General features: G+C 34.8%; 1 protein-coding gene across 1 annotated transcript in view; it reads left to right on the top strand.

Moving 5' to 3' along the window:
* The first annotated feature begins 2,309 nt into the window (after window positions 1-2,309).
* LOC132130045 (rho GTPase-activating protein 24-like) overlaps window positions 2,310-19,355 on the top strand; it is an 89,630-nt gene continuing 72,584 nt past the window's right edge. Inside the window, exons 1-2 of the mRNA XM_059541645.1 lie at window positions 2,310-2,545; window positions 18,901-18,988. Coding sequence (XP_059397628.1) covers window positions 2,357-2,545; window positions 18,901-18,988 — 277 coding nt within the window. The 5' untranslated portion in view covers window positions 2,310-2,356. The remainder of the gene's footprint in view (window positions 2,546-18,900; window positions 18,989-19,355) is intronic.

The raw sequence follows: 19,355 nt of genomic DNA, 5'->3' as shown, positions 1-19,355 counted from the left end.
AATCATTAATGAGGCCGTTGTGAGACCAAGAGCAAAAGAAAATAAGCCCTGACCTCTATCTTTGACACAAACAAAAGGATTACTTCCGTTGCTCTTATTTATTTATTTGCTCTGCATGAGAGCATAGCAGTTCTACAGCAGATCCGGCATGATCACCTCAAAATCACAAATCATGAAAAATAATTCTGTTGCAATAATATTTTACAGTATTACCTTTTTTACTGTATTTTTATCAAATAAATGCAGCCTTGGTGAGCATAAGAGATATCTTCCTTTTGTTAAGATTTGTTTTTTGGGGTTAAATAGTTGTTTTTAGTTATATGGAACAAATTTCTACCAATTTTCAATACTAAGATTATCACAGTGTATTCTAGGATTGCCTATTCTGCAATACGATACACCCAATGCTACATGACATTTTTGTCAAAATTATATGTATATGTTTGAATTTTTATAAGGCATCAGTCTTGCTGTGTAATATTGTGTAAAGTCAAGTGTGCATGTACGATGCTTAAAATGCTGTCTAGGTAGATAGGGACTTCTGGTCTGCTCTGAAAGAATGAAGCTGCACTGAGAAAAAAAGGCCAGTTTTGATGAATGTCTTCTCAGTTTAAAGTTCAGTGCCACTCTTTTGTTAAATGGGAGGATGAAAGAAAGATAAGAAGAAGAAGAAAAACGATTTTACTCAAAGGAAATGGTATCCCACACACACACAAACAGCAAACAACACACAATTGTGCTGAGGCAGCGAGTTACAAATCTCCACTGACAGGCGTGACATGATATTGATATCTCGATGGGCACAAACATGAAGATTCTAGTCTGGCAGCACTTTCAGCCCCTCCTTCTCTGAAAGATTTCATCTAAAATCATAAACACTCACATAAAACAGCCTTTATGATTTCATGCCTGGATGTCAGACAGTCACTTAAATGAATGTCAGGTGTTTGGCCGACTGCCCTGTTTTGCAGAATGTGATTCCCTGTCTTGTCTCTCTTGTGGCGGACAGATACACACTTCTAATTCCACCTCAGCAATTGTTTAGAAGTGAAATTTTTAATGCTTTCAGGGAACTACACTAAACTTTTCCACTGGTGGCACTTGCGCGACTAACTTTTTCAGTTACTGGCGCAAAACATGATTTGGTTGCACAAATTTTAAAGTAAGCCGCTCTGGATAATAATGAAACTGTATTGCATTCAGATGTGCTTTTTATTTTACTTGCCATCTTTTAAACTACATGCCGCCTTGTTTTATTTCTTACAGTACACACAGTGCATTGCTCTGTTTCAGTATTCAGTGTTATTCAGTAAGGATGTATTCAATTGATTAAAGATGAAAATAAATATTTTATAATGTAAAAAAAAAAATTCAATTTCAAATAAATGCCGTTCTTTTAAAATTTCTATTCACAGCGATGGCTGCTAAAAAGTCAGCTTTGCTATCATTGGAATAAAATATTTATTTTCATCTTTAATCAATTGAATACATCCTTACTGAATAGTGAAATAAAAAAGATAATATAAAATATTAATATATACATATATATAATTAATATATAATATTAAAATGTATTAAAATAAAAATAGAAATTGTAACATTTCACAAGAGTACTTTTACAATATTTATATCAAATAAATGCAGCTCTGTTGAGCATAATATAATATTTATTTTTTCTAATAATATTTACTATATGTATAACATTAAGTAAATAAATGTAATATTAAATTAGGTAAATAAAATAAATATTATTATTATTATAAATGATTTATTATTAATCTATTTTCTTGTAGTAATCATAACTGCTTTAATTATAATGTTTGCATTATAATGCAGAATTACAATATTATATCAAATCTAAAAAATAAATAACTATAATTTAAAATTGCATAATGACACAACACCAAATATTTAAACATTATAATAATTTATTCATTTAAATAATATATAATATTTAAACTTTTTGTTTCAATATTGAATGCTACAGTAGTAGAATTTTGTATTGTTTTCGAGGGATGTATCATAATAATTACTTCTACATGCATTTTATGTTTACTTTGTCTTACACAAATAACTATAAAGTAAACACAATATTTACCTGAGCATTTAGTTTTTTTCTCCCTAATAAATGAGCAATGCCTTTCTCACCTTAGAAGCTAAACTAATGTTTTGAATATATTTACTTAAATTGACAATGCAACTGTGGCATGGATAAAGTGACAGGGCGGCGCTAGCATCCTTCCTTTGGATTAATATTAGAACACCTGTCTAACCTTGCTTTAAGTTCAGTATCATATGCTAAAACTAACCCGTCTCCATCTCTATTTCGGTTACAGGAAGTTCTGTTGGTTTGGTCATGGATGAACAGGCTGGTAGCGCAGGCAACAGCCCTCATCACGGCCATGGATCGGTCAGGCAGGACGTTCTCCGCTGCGGTTGGCTCCGGAAGCAAGGAGGCTTCGTGAAGACCTGGCACACGCGTTGGTTCGTCCTGCGAAGAGACCAGCTGTACTACTACAAAGATGAGGACGAGACCAAAGCGTTGGTGAGTCGCTGGTGATTTTGGATTTCATCATTTACTCGACTCATTTTTAAACTGACAGTTTGCGTCTTTACATGCAAACATATGCAGATGTGCACATTACACTGTTTAAAGTCTACACATCAGTTGGCAGTTCATTCACACGACATTCTCCAAGTTCAAATCTCATGCCAAGATGCAAACAATAGAGGTGAAGAGAGTGACCTGATTTTTACCTCACTGAATGATGACTTGTCAAGGTTCTTCATCTAACAATGGAGATTTTTATCCTCGAGGTCATGCAGCTGGTCTTGAGTAGGTGGACAAATGTGTTTACTATGGAATCAGGCAGGAATTTGAGAAGTTTCCGTAAATCTCCCTTAAAACCCTCCCATCTTGTGCGTCTACTGTGAGGAAGAAGGGCTCCTTGCCCACAAGAATACCTTCACGTCTATATTTTTATGTTCATCCCCTCTATATCTTTGATGTTCCATATTCAGCTTTAATTTTCGTGTTTAATGCACTGTTAGAACTTGTCACAGGTTTCGTCAGCAGTCAGATATTGGATTTCAAGGGTAGGCAGCTTCTTCATTCGGGGTTTTTGTTGACAAAGCTATCAAAGGACACTGAATACGACTTTTAAAGGAAACGAGAGGCTTTGAAGTTCTTCAGACGACTATATTTGAGGTTGTTAAAATACTTTAAGGATGGATGCTGTGAAACTCTTCTAGAATTCCCCAGCAAATATTTACACACATTTGAGACAGTCTTCTATCAAAATGCTAATATGTATCTACTATGAGTAGTTCTGTTAGAATAGCCCTTGCAATGACATTTTTGCTAAATTCTTTCATATAAATAGTGCAATATCTCATTAAGTTTAACAAATTAAAACAAAGAGATTTATGTATAATAATTATGTACAATATTTGTATAATGTATATAACTTTCTAATATTAAAAATTAAGTTTAACAAATAAATAATAACAAATAATAATCATATTTGATTATTTGATTATAATATTTGCATTATAATATTTACTTTGATCACTTTAGTATTAATCATACTTATAAATATGATTAATACTAAATATAAATATGATTATTTTATTTCTATTAGTTATACTCACTAGTAATCTAATATTCTATTATTATGATTATTATTTGTATTTTCTTTATTTATCTATTAGTAAAGATATTAAAAAGATAATATTTATTTATTGTTTATAAATGAAATAGTAATTTATTATAATTATCATATCTCCTGTATTATTATATATATATATTTTAATATTATATAGTAAATATTATGATAAATAAATGCATATGTAATATTTTTGTTGAACAAACTGTCTGAAGCATTTGATTTTAAGTGGAAGCTGGGGTTTGTGTGAATTGACTTGTTTGTCTGTAACCTACTGTAGAAATGCTTTCTTGTACATAAGCCACCATTCAAAGTATCTAAAGCAGTTTGAGGGTCAAGTGTACAAACATTTCTGTCTAACTAGTTGGATTATTGATTGATTCTCATTCATGTGTTTTCTGTGGGCTATTCCCTCACTGTGTCCGGACTGCTGCTTTTGGAAAGTGTATATTGTGTGAAAGTTTATATCTTTGCACACGTGTGTATGAGTGTGAAAGCAGTAGAAGGTAAACTCAGACATGCTTTGCCATGACAAAGAAAGTGCGCAAATATGAAACGCAACAACCTAATACATAAAAGTTGGACTAGACCAATTCATAAGACCTGCGATGACCTGCTAAAATCAAAACAGAGGATATACTCATGCTTTTTGATCTGCTTTTTGTTCCAGAGGCACTGCTGAGTATTTGAAGAGCGAGTGGAAAGGCAGACGTGAGTCAGTAACTGTTATGACAGGCTGTTGTTGACACAATAACCAGACCTTCAACCATGAAAGAGCGGCTTTTGCTTTTTACATATTGTGTAATCACTGGCATAAACTATTCCATATGCGCAGAACTAGTCAAAATAGTTCCATGTATGTGTGCTGGTCTAGAGGTCTCCATGGCAACGGTTTGCAGCGCTAAGGGGAAAACCAATGACAGCACACCAGACAGAAGATTCAGATCATGTTTTGACTGTCTGTGCTGAAGGGGGGGGGGGTTATATTTCCTCTGTATTCTGCAACCGTCTAATGAGAAACAGCAGTTGTTCACTGCTTAACAAACAGGCTTTCTCAAAGTTCTGCAAGCAGTCAGTCATCAGTTTCCAGTTGGAACTGTAGCTATAGCATCCATCCATTCATCCATTCATCCATCCATTCATTCATCCATCCATCCATCCATCCATCCATCCATCCATCTACCTTCTATTTGTCTGTCTGTCTATCCATCCATCCATCCGTAAATTTTAAAGTTTGTTTTATTAAATAGTACATTTGATCATTTTCATTGCTTTAAAATGACTATTAAATAATTGTACTTTTTTCAGCAATGATTCAGCCTCTTTGCAATTTTATTATACATTTATGGTTTATATGAAGAGTTCCAAAACGCAATATATCCATTTTGAAAAATACATCCATCAGTCATCGCTTCCAAAATGAATTCAACAAGTCATCTTGTTAATGAAATAAATAAAGAACAACAATATCACATTAGACAACAGAAATTCCAAAATTAAATTTCCCTTACATTCAACTTTTCAAAAGAGCATTCATCTTTGCCATGTTACATTCATTTAGTTGACTAGTGCTGTGTGCTGTATTAACAAAAACATAAATGACATTAATAAAAACACTAACACTGACAAGCTACGCAATATCGCATTCGTAATCGAATATGATTCATCTAATGAACACGATGTAGCGTAGCTATAGTATATTTTTACTGTTTATAGTGCGTGGAATGGTGCTATGTGATTGGTTTTTACTGTTTACAGTGCGTGGAATGGTGCACTGTGATTGGTTTTTACTGTTTACAGTGCGTGGAATGGTGCGCTGTGATTGGTTTTTACCGTTTACAGTGCGTGGAATGGTGCGCTGTGATTTTGTTTTTACTGTTTACAGTGCGTGGAATGGTGCGCTGTGATTTTGTTTTTACTGTTTACAGTGCGTGGAATGGTGCGCTGTGATTGGTTTTACTGTTTACAGTGCGGGGAATGGTGCGCTGTGATTGGTTTTTACCGTTTAAAGTGCCTGGAATAGTGCGCTGTGATTGGTTGTTATCGTTTACAGTGCGTGGAATGGTGCGCTGTGATTGGTTTTTACCGTTTACAGTGCGTGGAATGGTGCGCTGTGATTGGTTGTTACCGTTTACAGTGCGTGGAATGGTGCGCTGTGATTGGTTGTTACCGTTTACAGTGCGTGGAATGGTGAGCTGTGATTGGTTGTTACTGTTTACAGTGCGTGGAATGGTGCGCTGTGATTGGTTGTTACCGTTTACAGTGCGTGGAATGGTGCGCTGTGATTGGTTTTTACTGGTTACAGTGCGTGGAATGGTGCGCTGTGATTGGTTTTTACTGGTTACAGTGCGGGGAATGGTGCGCTGTGATTGGTTTTTACCGTTTAAAGTGCCTGGAATAGTGCGCTGTGATTGGTTGTTACCGTTTACAGTGCGTTGAATGGTGCGCTGTGATTGGTTTTTACCGTTTACAGTGCGTGGAATGGTGCGCTGTGATTGGTTGTTACCGTTTACAGTGCGTGGAATGGTGCGCTGTGATTGGTTGTTACCATTTACAGTGCGTGGAATGGTGCGCTGTGATTGGTTGTCACCGTTTACAGTGCGTGGAATGGTGCGCTGTGATTGGTTGTTACTGTTTACAATGCATGGAATGGTGAGCTGTGATTGGTTTAGCATATATAGCATTCTGCAAAAAAAAAAAAAAAAAAGACCTAATAACTGTGAATATCGCATTTTTAAATTAACAATTTAATTTTCAATGCCGACCAGATACAATACTGATTTGTGCGAACCTCTTTTATTTTTATTTTTGATATATGATATGAGTAGTGCTTTGCATTATTTTATTACATTATATTTGACATTTTATTATATTTATTATAATATAATATCTTTAATTATCTTTAAAATATAACATACATCATTTTATTTTAGTAATCTTTAAAATATTTAATTTCATAATCTTTAAAATATAATATACATCATTTTATTTTATTGTAAATATATTAAAAACTGTATTCTATCTTTACATTCTAATTATTAAACATCTGAATATTGTATTAAAGAAGATGAACAACGCCCAATTATTATGGGTTATATTATGTGTTTTAAGTAATAAAGTATGTCTTTTAACGGTTTACTATTATTTATGAAAAGATGGATTACAATTTGTATTATATTGCTTTAAAAAATAAAGCAGAAAGTGTTTCCCCAGATTGCTATTTTTACTTAAAGACGAAACATGATGAAACACATTGACCTGTCATGTTGAAATGCAATAGTCATTCAGTTTCTTCAGTTGAACATAATGAAATGGTGCTATTTAGTCTTTTGGTGGCTTTCACAAGAATCAGCATGACTTCAGCTCAGCGTATTGACAGAATCAAACAGTAAGTAAAATGCTCCTGCTTCAAAGTCTTTGTACAATCTGCTTACGTGCAAACTTTTACAGTCAGAGCTGCTTTTGATCTTATGCCATCTATTTTGTGAAAGCTGTCACAAGATGTTGACGTGAGAAAAGTTTGTAAAAATGCCTTTGTCCTATAAGACTTCACTCTTTGCTTTGCTTCCCAATGCATGTCTTCTTAGATAGCAAGAAAAATGACACTAAAAGGTTGAAAGTTCCTGAAAATCTTCCCAAGGTGCACCTCTCTTAGACATGCACAAAACAAACACGAGTACTAAAATGTCTTTTGGCATATTTCAGCATGTTTCTAGTCATCTAAAAAAAAAAAAAGGAAACAAACAAAAAAAAAAACCTGACACTGAACATCTGAAGATATGCATCACCAAATGAATAGCATTTAAACACATTTTAAATATTCATAAGCATCACAGCATGTGATTTTCATTGGCTAAGATTTAGCCCAGCCTTTCCAAACATATTCTGTCTCCAGCCTATCTGTCCATACAACCTAAAAAGTTAGATTTTCAGAAAAAAATGGAGCTGAACGGCAAACAGAAAGAATTATTTTAAATTGTATTCAACGTATAAATGTGTTTTATTAAAACTGATGATCATCATATAAACTAGTAATTATTTATTTTATGTGTTTACTTTTATAAGAGACTTATGAATGGCTATTTTCTTATTACATTATATAGAACTGTTATTATATTATTTTTATTACACAATTTATTTACTACAATATAATACATTAACATTAGATTATAATAATTCAAAAAACATAAATGATGTATTTTATCTTAAACATATTACACATTTTATTATAGAGTTACATATGTATTTATTTGTTTGAATATTCGCTTCTGATGCCTAAAAATTATTTGTGTTGTGCCTGATAAATGTGTAATTATAATGAGCATATATGATTCATTTATTAAATTTAAATATAAATTCTTTGAAGGGAATTTTTGAAAAGAGCCCATGCACAATCTCCCCGACCTGTCAAACAGCGAACAGAAAGATGCACCACTAACCAATGGATTGCAACATCGGAACCAAAAAAGAAGAAAAAGGAGAAAAAAAGTTAAAACCAAAGTTCTATCACACACACAAGGCAAAAAACACTGTCAGAATAAATCACACAATTCTTCAGTTTGTAGTCGAGGAGGGAAGTGAAGTATAATTATGACGTCCCAGAATGCAACAGAGCCACAAGAGGTGATAAAGCACTATCATTAAAGTGGCTGTTAATAAGCGTCTTCATTCAAAGCGATTGCTCCATTAGTTACCTGTCTCATTAGTTCAATTGCTGTCTCTCATTCCGGTGCATGAACATCTGCCTCCTTATGTTCCCTAAGGAGGCGTGGCCTTGTGACTTCATACACGCACACATGGACAGGATCATATTCTCGGAGAATGTGCTGTTTCTGACCATATAGAGTTATTGAACTTGACATAGAGAGAGTCTTTGTGCACTTGCGTCAGCGGCGTTAAGTTCACACATGGGGTTCGTCGCAACAGTGCAGTGTTGTGTGCATCTGTCACATTTGCTGACAGGGTCAAAGGTCATCTGCTGCCATGCGGGGAACCAACGTATGTGGTTGTACAGGGGCTTTTGATTAGCTGTATGCTTAGCTGTATGCATGATTATTATAATTTAGCTGGAAGTGTAATAATTGTACGTGTTGGGATGACACTGAGGTCTGAATACCTGTTTTAGGATCATTGGACCTCTTAATCTAAAGCTGGCAAAATGTCATCTTATTTCATTTTCATTTTAAATATATATATATAAATATATATCATTTTATTTTTGGGATTTTTGTCTGATATAAAACACGGACCATTAAACTGGGAATTCATAAATTATTTTCATGAATGATTTATTTGTCTGGAGGAATAAATGGTGCCAAAATTTGACAAAAAGTAATAATAATAATAATATATAATGATATATAATAATAATGAAAATATTATACTGAAAAATATGAAAAGGTTGGCAAAAAATATTTATTTTATTTTATTTGTATCAATTAGTTATTGATATTTATTGATATTTTATGACATTTTTGCCTCAATCATTACATTTTGAGGATTTAGTTATACTCTTCAATCATTACATTTAATTTGTATTTATATAGATTTTCTTTTTAATATGAAAATGTTGTTATTTTATTTTTCCTTTATTATATTTTTATTTACTATGCTTCTATATCATTATAATGATATGACAATTAAGAATAATATTTCCTTTTATTATTTTACTTTATTATTATTATTCAGTTTTTGTGAACAGAAAGTTATATTTCATGACTTATTTATTATTTTTGTTGTTGTTGTTTTTTGCATTTTGCAAACTTATTTCATTCTTTTTAAGGGTTGATATTTGTTTTTGCTTTATTGCATTCAGTGATCTTTTTTTCCATTCATTACATTTAATTAGTATTTATATTTACTATTTATTTAAAAAAGTTATGTTTTTTTATATATTACTTTTTTTGACTTTCCAGAGAGAATTCAAAATAATTACTTCGTATTCATGTGAGATTCTGTTTGCACCCCATTGCAACAGTAGCTGTAGAAACTACAGTATATCCTACAGTGATTATATGCACAGCAGCGTCTGTCTTCTGAGCTTATTCACTGATGTGTCCTAAATGACCTGCTGACCCACTGTTTCCTCGTGCACTTCCTGTTCCACTGTACTCGGAAACATCAGAGGTCGTCGGTGGAGCTGAGCAACTTTCACTGCCCGCTAAATGATGTCTGAGTTATTAGTTACAAAGCAGGATGAAAAACAATGTTGAAAAGAATCTGTTCGCAAGGGATGTAACACTTTAATCTTGTTCTTTGTCCTTGAATATGTCAGACCAGGACTTTGCCAAATTTAGATGACATCCTGAAAGATTTAAGGTTTATGCAAGTATCTCCCAGTCTCTGTTCTCCTCTGTAATATGCCATGGATTTGTGACAGGTGATCTCTCATTATCCTCTCCATCAGCTGTAGTTCGAGTCCTTCTCTCTCTCAAGCATTAGATATGGCAGTAATTAGTATTCTGTGCAGACTGATGTTATGGCTGCAACTTTTATGTCTTATTTCTGTAATCTTCTTTATGTCCTCTGTGCTTGCGCTCCTTAAATCTTGTCACCATCCATCCTTCGGTGAACAAAATGTGTGGCCCTATAACTTTACTGAGCAGTGTATAATCTCCATTAAAATATTCCTCTTTAATGAGTCTCATCTGATTATACTGTAAGACGCCAGTAAACACAATCGTTCATTTCTAAAGAAATATTTCAGACTGCAGAGAATTCATGCATATTGTTTAAATGATAACTTGCGAAAACTGATCTGAAAAGGCGAAATATGAACTGAAATCTGAAAATGTTGTTCTAGAAACTGAAGTGTAATTTTCCTTTACACATTTCCAAGTTGATTCTTGCACACAGCCAACAGAAAACAAGACATTTTATGATAAATAAAATGTATGATAGCTGCAACGTTTAAGGTGCTTTCAAAGTTTTATTAGTCAAAGGAAAGATGTTTTAGTCTAAAAGGAGAATTGCTGAGAATGTACTCCCCGTAAAGCCATCTAAGATGTAGATGAGTGAATGGGTGCCATCAAAATGAGAGTTCAAACAGCGATAAAAACACCACATTAATCCACACAACTCCAGTCTGACCGAATCAGGAGAGAAATATGCTCAGATTAACACTTTACAAGAGCAAACAGCCCAAAACAGTTTTAAACAAAGATGTTATTATATGTTATATGTTATTTTGATGTGACGGGCCAACAGGGGATGCACATTTTTACTGGAGAAAGTGTTATTTTGGATGTTTAAGTGCCATTTTAATTGATGGACTGCAGTCGTCTGGATTATTGTGATGTTTTTAATCAGCTGTTTGGACTCTCATTCTGACGGCACCCATTCACTGCAGAGGATCCATTGGTGAACAAGTGATGTAATGCTAATTTTCTCCAGATCTGTTCAGATAAAGAAACAAATTAATCTACAGTATCTTGAATAGTTAAGTAAATTTTGAACTTTACTCTTGCTTTGAAAAACTTCGATAGAGTTTACCTTCCTCCTTATCTAGAGTTCAAACTGTAGATCCTATTAGTGGTAGTAAAAAAAATTGTGGAACACCAACAAAGCAACTAGCTTAAGCATCCGGTGCACAGACTATAAAACTCTAGCCAAAGGAATCATCTCCAATGCATTTGTTGTTCTTCTTAGATCATTTGCATTTTATCTTTGAGCTAAGCCAACTAATTGGCCTTATAAAGTACTTAGTGACTAATATGATTAGAAACTACTCTACATTACAATCTAATTAACTTTGCTTTCACTGGACAAATCATATCAGTGTCAAGAGTACAAACGCACAGCTTCCTATAGTAGCTAAGAGCTCATTTTTTGGTCAGTAATTGAAGAACAAAACTGCACAACCACTGCAGGAAACATTAGCATATCTATTTTCCGCTTTTTTAGGTGCATTGTACGACTGGAACCACGAAAAAGCTGGCAAATGTGTGAAGCAGTGTTATTATTGTTAACTAAAACTGAAAATAAAACTAAAACAAATAATAATTAAAACATTAAATTAATGAAATAACATAAGATATATAAAAAATAACTAACTTACAAACTATTTGCCAAGAAAACATTTCACATTTTCATTTAAAAATAAACACTATATATATATATAAGACAAAAACACACAACAAAATAACTAAAACTTGAACTAAAAAATGAAACCAGAATGTGTATAAGTTAAATTCTAGGTGAAAAATAAGCAACATAGGGCAACGTGTACTTATTTTACTAATAAACAGTGCCCCATTTTAAAATATAAGGCTTATATAATGCAATCTTAGCTTGCATTGTCTCAGGAAAAACTGGATTTTAGTCGGCAATTAACATTTTGTCCAATCTTTATGTGTGTTTTGTATTTGTAGTTGTTGTTGCGAGTACTGGGTCATTACTGGAGCATGCTAACGTTAGCAGCTGTGAGTGCTGGTCAAGTTTCTTGTGAGGAACGCTTTTCTATGTTGTGGTTGGCACTAAAGCCGCACACTGAGGTTTGGAACAGAGATCTTTTTTAGGGGAAAGGAAAAGGTGAAGGTGGCCAATCTATTTAACCCTGAGGGATGCTGTTGTACAGTCGCTGCTGTTTTTTGACTCTGAGCTATGAAAAGATCCACTTAAGCTAGAGCAGATTTGTGCTCAGAGTGAATTTGTACCTCGCTGAACACAAAAAAACAATGAGCATGAAGATGAAAGACCTCTGAGATATTGCTTAGCATGATTCCCTCAGACTTCAGGTTTTTCTGAGCAAAGCTCAACCAGCAAATAGTGCATTTAAAATGAATCATGTGGCCTTTTATGTCTCATATTATTCATGATTGGTCATTGGTATGCTAGACTAGCTGGCAATTTGACATTTAGCCTCTCTGTGCCATTATTGATTAAAGTTGGGACTGAAATATGAAAAAAATATATATATATGAGGTCGATGAGTAATTCTCCTGTTCCTATAGCCTAAATGAACATAGATTTTTGGATCCATTAAATATCTAAAGTCTCTTTTGTTTTAGATGCTGGTAGGTTCCTGTGTTTTAAACAATAATGTGCATTGGCTGTGTGGAATAAACCTGGATAGAACCTGGATAGATTTAACATTGAAGAAATCACACACTTTTATGTTGCTGATTCATTCTAAGTATTTTAAAACATAAAACCTCTTACCATTAGAAAGGAAAATGATTGTGCTTTATTAAAATGACTCACAAGTAGAGTTTCCAGCAGACAGTTTATAGAGCGTACAGTACATTTAGCCTAGCACACTAATAAAACCAGCTTATTAGCAGCATTTATTCCAAAGGATTTGCTAAATGAATAAATGTAGACGTAGCAAGTAAGGTTTTATTAGCGGACCAGGCTAAATGTACGCTCTATATTTAACGGACTGCTGGAAATGACAAATACATTTGCACTTCAAAGCAAAAGTGAGTCATTTTAATGCAGCATAAGCTTCCCTTTTATTTCCAAAAACTAAAAATCAACCATTAATAGTACAAATTAATATCTGACAGGATTCTGAGAATCATGTGACACTGAAGAGTAATGATGCTAAAAATTCTGCTTTGCATCACAGAAATAAATTACATTTTAAAATATATTAAAATAGTAAACAAGTATTTTAAAATGTAACAATATTTCAAAATTTTCTTTTACTGTATTTGCTGTATTTTTTATGAAAAAAAGCAGACTTGGTAAGCATGGTAAACTTTTTTATTTTTCAGCTTATTCACAAAAAGACTCTCTCCCACACACACACACACACACACACACACAAACACACACACACACACACACACACAGTGTGGCTTATATCTCTGTTGCCATACTCTATATAGAGCATCTCATAGAATAAAATAGTAAATTGGTCAGGATGTAGGTAATGGAAAGTTGAGGTTAATCACATTTCTGAACTGCTGCAGTCTGCTTGTTTGTAGACCCCCTATCTACAGGTACACCAGCCGCCAAACCTGATTCCATCAGGTCTGCCATTGAGGGCATTTATAATATTACTGCCAGTAATTAGGTTTAGTCGCCTCAGCGGCACAGAACAAATTTCAGCAAAAAATAGAGAAGCACATTTATCATGCAACTCAATTGTGGCCAGTCAAAACAGCTAGATGGATGCTGTCCATTTCAGAATTATTTTTTGATTTAAACACTTGGCACACTAGCTCATTTCCCACCTGCTTTCTGTTAGACGACCACAAACTGTAATGAAGTTTACCTGTGGCTACCCCGTGGAAGCTTTTATTTCTGGGAGTTGGTGAGGTAGCAGATATCGGAGTTGAAAGTTGTCAGGATCGTAACGGGTCTGCAAATGGACTTTTTCATTTTTGTGAATGAAGGAATCCTCAAGTAATTTGCTTTTCCTGAACCTGGAACAGTCTGTCTAGAGGTTTTAACGGCAAAGAGTTCCATTTGAATCTACAACCTTCAAAAGTAACAAAATGATAATAATAAGAATGTTTTATCTTCCATAAAAAGGTACAGAAATTGGCTCCTCTTTTTAAGAAACAAAATACTAATGTACTGTATTTTAAAAGTAATATCCCCTTGCTTTTAAAAGTAATATCCCCTTGCTAGCAACATTACCAAGTCTGTAGTGCCTAATGTTTTGCCGCAGTCGAAATGGCTGTTTATTTCTTTCTACAGCTGCAGTCCCTTGGACGTTCTGCCATTTTTCTGCGAGCAAAAGAGAATAAGACTTGCATTATAAACAGCTGATTTCACCTGGATACGGGTACATCTGTTGCACTCGCCGCAGGCTAAAGACTGCATATTAAAAAGCAAAAGAAAGAAAGGAGAGCGAATGAGGCCTCGAAGTGTGAAAAAGTGCTGCAGGACATACAGGGACCACTAATGAACAAGACGTGAGGGCAACCCACTGAGGAAAAGTCAAGGTTAAATGTTCAAACGTGCACCTAATGGGACCGTTCCACAGCAAATGGCTTTCCTTTAATTAATTCCATGGGACCGTTTAGAACTTCAGGCTTAAGTACTGGGTTGTAGCTTGTTTTATATCCTCCTGTTCCCTTTGGTCTTATATCATCTATCTCTTCTGGTTGATAAACAAATGAAGCAAGCTTTTCTGATCCGATCTGGGACTGGATTTTTGCGTCTCTGGGGGGGATTCCCACATACCCGCCGGCTCTGTATGCAAGCTTCTGAGAAACTAACTTCATTTTGGCACCATGGGGACTTAAATTAAAGATAAACAGCAGTGACATAACAAATAATTTTTGTTCTGCTTCTCTATTTTTCTCTCAAGTAGGGAGGGAAATTCCTGAGATGATATTAAGCTAACCTCTGGCCTAGCTCAACGTGGCATAGCAGTCTGGGGCAATTGACCCAATATCTCATTTCCTCTTCCCACAGTTTCCACTCCTGTGCTGTCCAGATCTCACACAATGCATGTGGTAGTGTCTTTGATACAGTACATTTCTGGTTGGTTGTGTCAAAGTCCAAACTGTCCTGGTCTGGCTTGAGGTGTTAATGAGGGAGCAGGACTCAGAGGTCAGAGGTCAGAGAGGTGCAACACCTTGCTGAGCGATGAACTGCTGCCCCAAAGCAATGACCGTGGGAATCCTCACCTTAAAGGTTTGGCTGGTTAGAATGGTTAAGCTCCTGTTGGTAGGTTTAGTAACTACGCCATTTTGTAGGCAAAAAGAAAATTGCCATTAAAAAAAAGATAATAATATGTTTTTATTATATATATATATATATACATATATTTTATAATTTCACTAAATAGGCATTGGGCATGAGAAAGATACTGAATCACTACACTATTTGTTCATGCTTATTTCCTTAATTTTTCAATTTTTATTATTTCTGGGTTTATCTTAAAGTTAATCATTATTAATTTAATAACACTGTAATCATTCTTGCAGTTCTCCAGAAAAAAATATCTAAATAATGACATCAAGTTTTTTATTATAATTTCTTAGTATAATTTCTTAGTATAATTATTGTATTTTACATTTAATTTTTAGACAAAACAATATTGAATTTAAATATTAGTTTATTCATATTTTATTATTATAGTAAACATTATTAGTCTAAATAGTTTTACAATAGTATGTTACGCTACATAATTATAATATTGTTACATTAATAATATACTGTTATAATACATAATTATTATCACCATATATATTTTATAAAAACATATATTTCATTATTTTAAATGTTAATGTTATTATATTGATATCATAGTAATTATGTTAAATATACTTAAACGTGTAATTTGTTAGATGTAATAATTTCCGCAGCTCTCAAAATAATTAATTAATTAATGTATTTATTTATTTTTCCTTTTACTTTTAATTCATTCTATTTATCAGCTATTGGCCATAACATAAATATATATATATATATATATATATATATTGTATTGGCCAACGTTTTAATGTAAGTGCATCCTTATTGTTGTAAACTTTGAAAGATATAGGTCAATGCTTTTTTGAACAAAATATTTTTGGCCAAATGTAGATCATATTATTACAGTGAAAATGTTCTGATATGGAAGTTGTCATGCATGAATAATCCCAGAATGCTTTGGGCCATACTCCACTATGTATCATGATCATTGTTGTTGTTCACCAGGGCACAGAGTGTAGAGTAAGGAAGGAAGTGCGCCAAGGAAGACACATGGTTCTTCTGCTCTGGAATGGGCTGGGGTTTTGTTCCCTTTCTTTTGATAATATGTCTTTGCATGTTTTACACATGGAAGGCCTATGGGGACAACAAAAATGCCTTTAATTGAAAGTTCATGTCTTTAGCAACCCACACTTAAGCCTCCGGTTCTAAAACAGGATCCGTTGCCCACATCAAACCGCTGACCTGCCTCACTGCGGGCTGAAATTTGTGCTGTCTTCACAAGCCCCACCAGTGTGCCTCATGGGGGCAGCAGGTATGGTTTCTGTCGCATAAGAAGCTTGAGTTTGAGTTCAACTTCATCAGGAGCAGGATGCTGCTTTCACATCTCATAAAGCTTTATGACGTTTTTTAACAGAAGCAAATCACTGCATCACACGCAGAGAGGCTTTAAAAGCCCGGGGGAAAGAGGTCATTGTGTAATGATCATCATATGCGGCTGCTTTTCAACTTTCACAAAGTTTGTATTACCATGAAAGGCACCACTTACATTTAGGAACCCCACAATCTAGACTAAGTATTTTTATAAGGTCTTGTTTAGACAGTCATATATCATAGTAAACCGATACGAATGGTTTAAAGACTCTATGAAGTCTTGAAAAAGACAACTGGCTTGTGACATTTACGGATGCTGTTGCATGTTCATGATTTCTTTATGAAAACCCAGACTTGCTGACAAGTAATATAGACAGGCCTTATTATATTGCTTATATTTACAGTCAGGAATCTGAACTTAACAAAAATAGAAAAGTTTACTATTTAGACATACAAATAGACATATAAGAAATCTTATGATCACCAAGGCTGCATGTGTTTAATCAAAATACAGTAAAAATAGTAATATTGTGAAATATTAAGCATTGCAAATAAGTAAGAAGTGTAGAGGCCCCTGCTTTGAATGACTTCAGGACATCTGCGGCGACAGGACATCACTAGTTTCTCACACTGCGCTGGTGTGATCTCGGCCCTTTCTTCTTTCGGTCTCTTTATTTCAGTAACTGTAGTGGGTTTCTTAGCCATAATTCTGTCATCAAGAATTTTCCAGAGATTTTCAGTCTGGTTTAGATCAGGATTCTGGGTCTGCCATTTCATTATTTCAATGTTTTCAGCTTCAAGGAACTACTTTACCTGTTTTGCAATGTGACTGGAGTATTGTCTTGCAGGAAAATTGCTGACTGATTGGGAGATGCTTGCAGTGAAGTTATTGCATGTTGACTTCTTTACGCACTTGGGCTTCAGTCTTTCCCCAGTTTGACCCCGAACAAAATGTTTCCCTTTAAACCCGAATAAATTAAACTTGCTCTTATCACTAAAGTGAGCTTTGAACCAGTTCTCCTCTCCCCACACAACACGTTCCACAGCCTAGCCTACGATTATTTCTGCTGATGAGAGGCTTGGTCGTTTTCAGATCCATACCCTGTTCAGCACTGAACTGGCAAACAATTCCAGCTGCAGTTTCTCTGTTTCCGGGCACGTCAGGATACTGGATACTAAACATACGCACTGATATTTGAGAAGGATGTAACTGAACTCTGTTCTCTCTCTCTCTCCCTATGAAAATGTGCTTTTTAAGCCCCTCTTTAGAGCAGATATGAAATACTCTCCTTCAAAGGTGACTGCTTTAGACCTCTGCAGTTGTTCCACTGCATACTTTAAATAACCCCAGTGTGCTAGTGCATACTGCAATGCTAATATAAAGATATATATGAAAACTCACTCAGCAAGTGTTGCCTCAATAGTGTGCATTGTGCCATCTGACCATGTGTGACTGTCAGTCAACCATATCATGATTCTGTAATTTAAATAAGAGGATGAAGTAACACCTGGCATTAAAATTATGGGGAAATTCCCCTCAACCTCTGAGGCACACACACACCCAAACATATATATATATATATAATATGTTATAGTGTAGTATGCAAGAAAAATGACACACAGAGAAAGACATATGAGATAAAAGAAACCATTAATAGAGGATGGTGAGATGGACCAGATAAAGAGACGGACAGATGAGAGCGATGGGTGAAATCAGGCTGCTTTACCAGTCCGCTGTTGGTCGTAACATGGTCTGCGTGGCACGATGATGTTGTGCTTATTTTAAGGCAGCAGTTCATCCAGCGTGTCAAACACTGATCTATAAACCCACAGCAGCCGCAGTGCTGCTTAAGATCCGATTTCTAAATAATAACAAGAGCTTTGTCGACTCTAATGCCTCCTGCGCTGTCATACAGACCCCCGAGGGATCAATCTGTAACCCCTGAACTGACATCGCTGCTTTCTGACTACAGCTAATGTCCAGATGATGAGATGGTTTCCATCATGGACATTTCTTATCCCTTTGACTTTCAATTAAACTCTGGGCACAGTTGGACTTATAATTTTTTTCAGTTATTTAAATTTACTTTGTATTTACAAAATATACAACTGAAAAGTAAGTCTAAAGAAAGGCATTTTTCACATTTTAGCCTTCCTATTCTCCAGTGCACCCAAGCTTTTTCTTACCGTGATTTATTTTCCTCGTACGTCTTGCTTTCCTCAGCAGTTTGTGTCTGACTAGTTTCTTTTGGCTTTTTGGTTCCTCTAGGGCACCATTTTCCTACCTGGCAACAGAGTCACAGAACATCCCAGCAATGGGGAGGAAGGCGGAAAGTTCCTATTTGAAGTCATCCCAGGTAAGGAGAAAGCGTCTTTTTACCATGTCTGTTTTTCCAATGCACACTTCCTTTAGCTTTTTAATGATGGGACCGCAGTGACCTCACTCACTGAGGAGAGGTCTTCAAAGACATTCATACCCACTAAAGAGAACAGATCGACGCTGGACAAAAACAGCTGAATCCTGATGCTCCAGACACAAACACATCACGGGAAATCTGTGTCATTTTAGTGGAACAGTCTCTTGCATTTGTAAACAATGCTCATTTCTAAATCTTCTAGGCATCTTGTCATGTAAACCAATTCATGTGTTTTCAAATGAATCCCTCTTTATCCATGTTTGTGGGTAATTTGTTCTCTCCCAAATGTAGTTTAGTGATGAATGAC

Source organism: Carassius carassius, chromosome 47, assembly GCF_963082965.1.
Source record: "Carassius carassius chromosome 47, fCarCar2.1, whole genome shotgun sequence".
NCBI lineage: Eukaryota > Metazoa > Chordata > Actinopteri > Cypriniformes > Cyprinidae > Carassius > Carassius carassius.
This window is presented reverse-complemented; position numbering and strand designations above follow the sequence as displayed.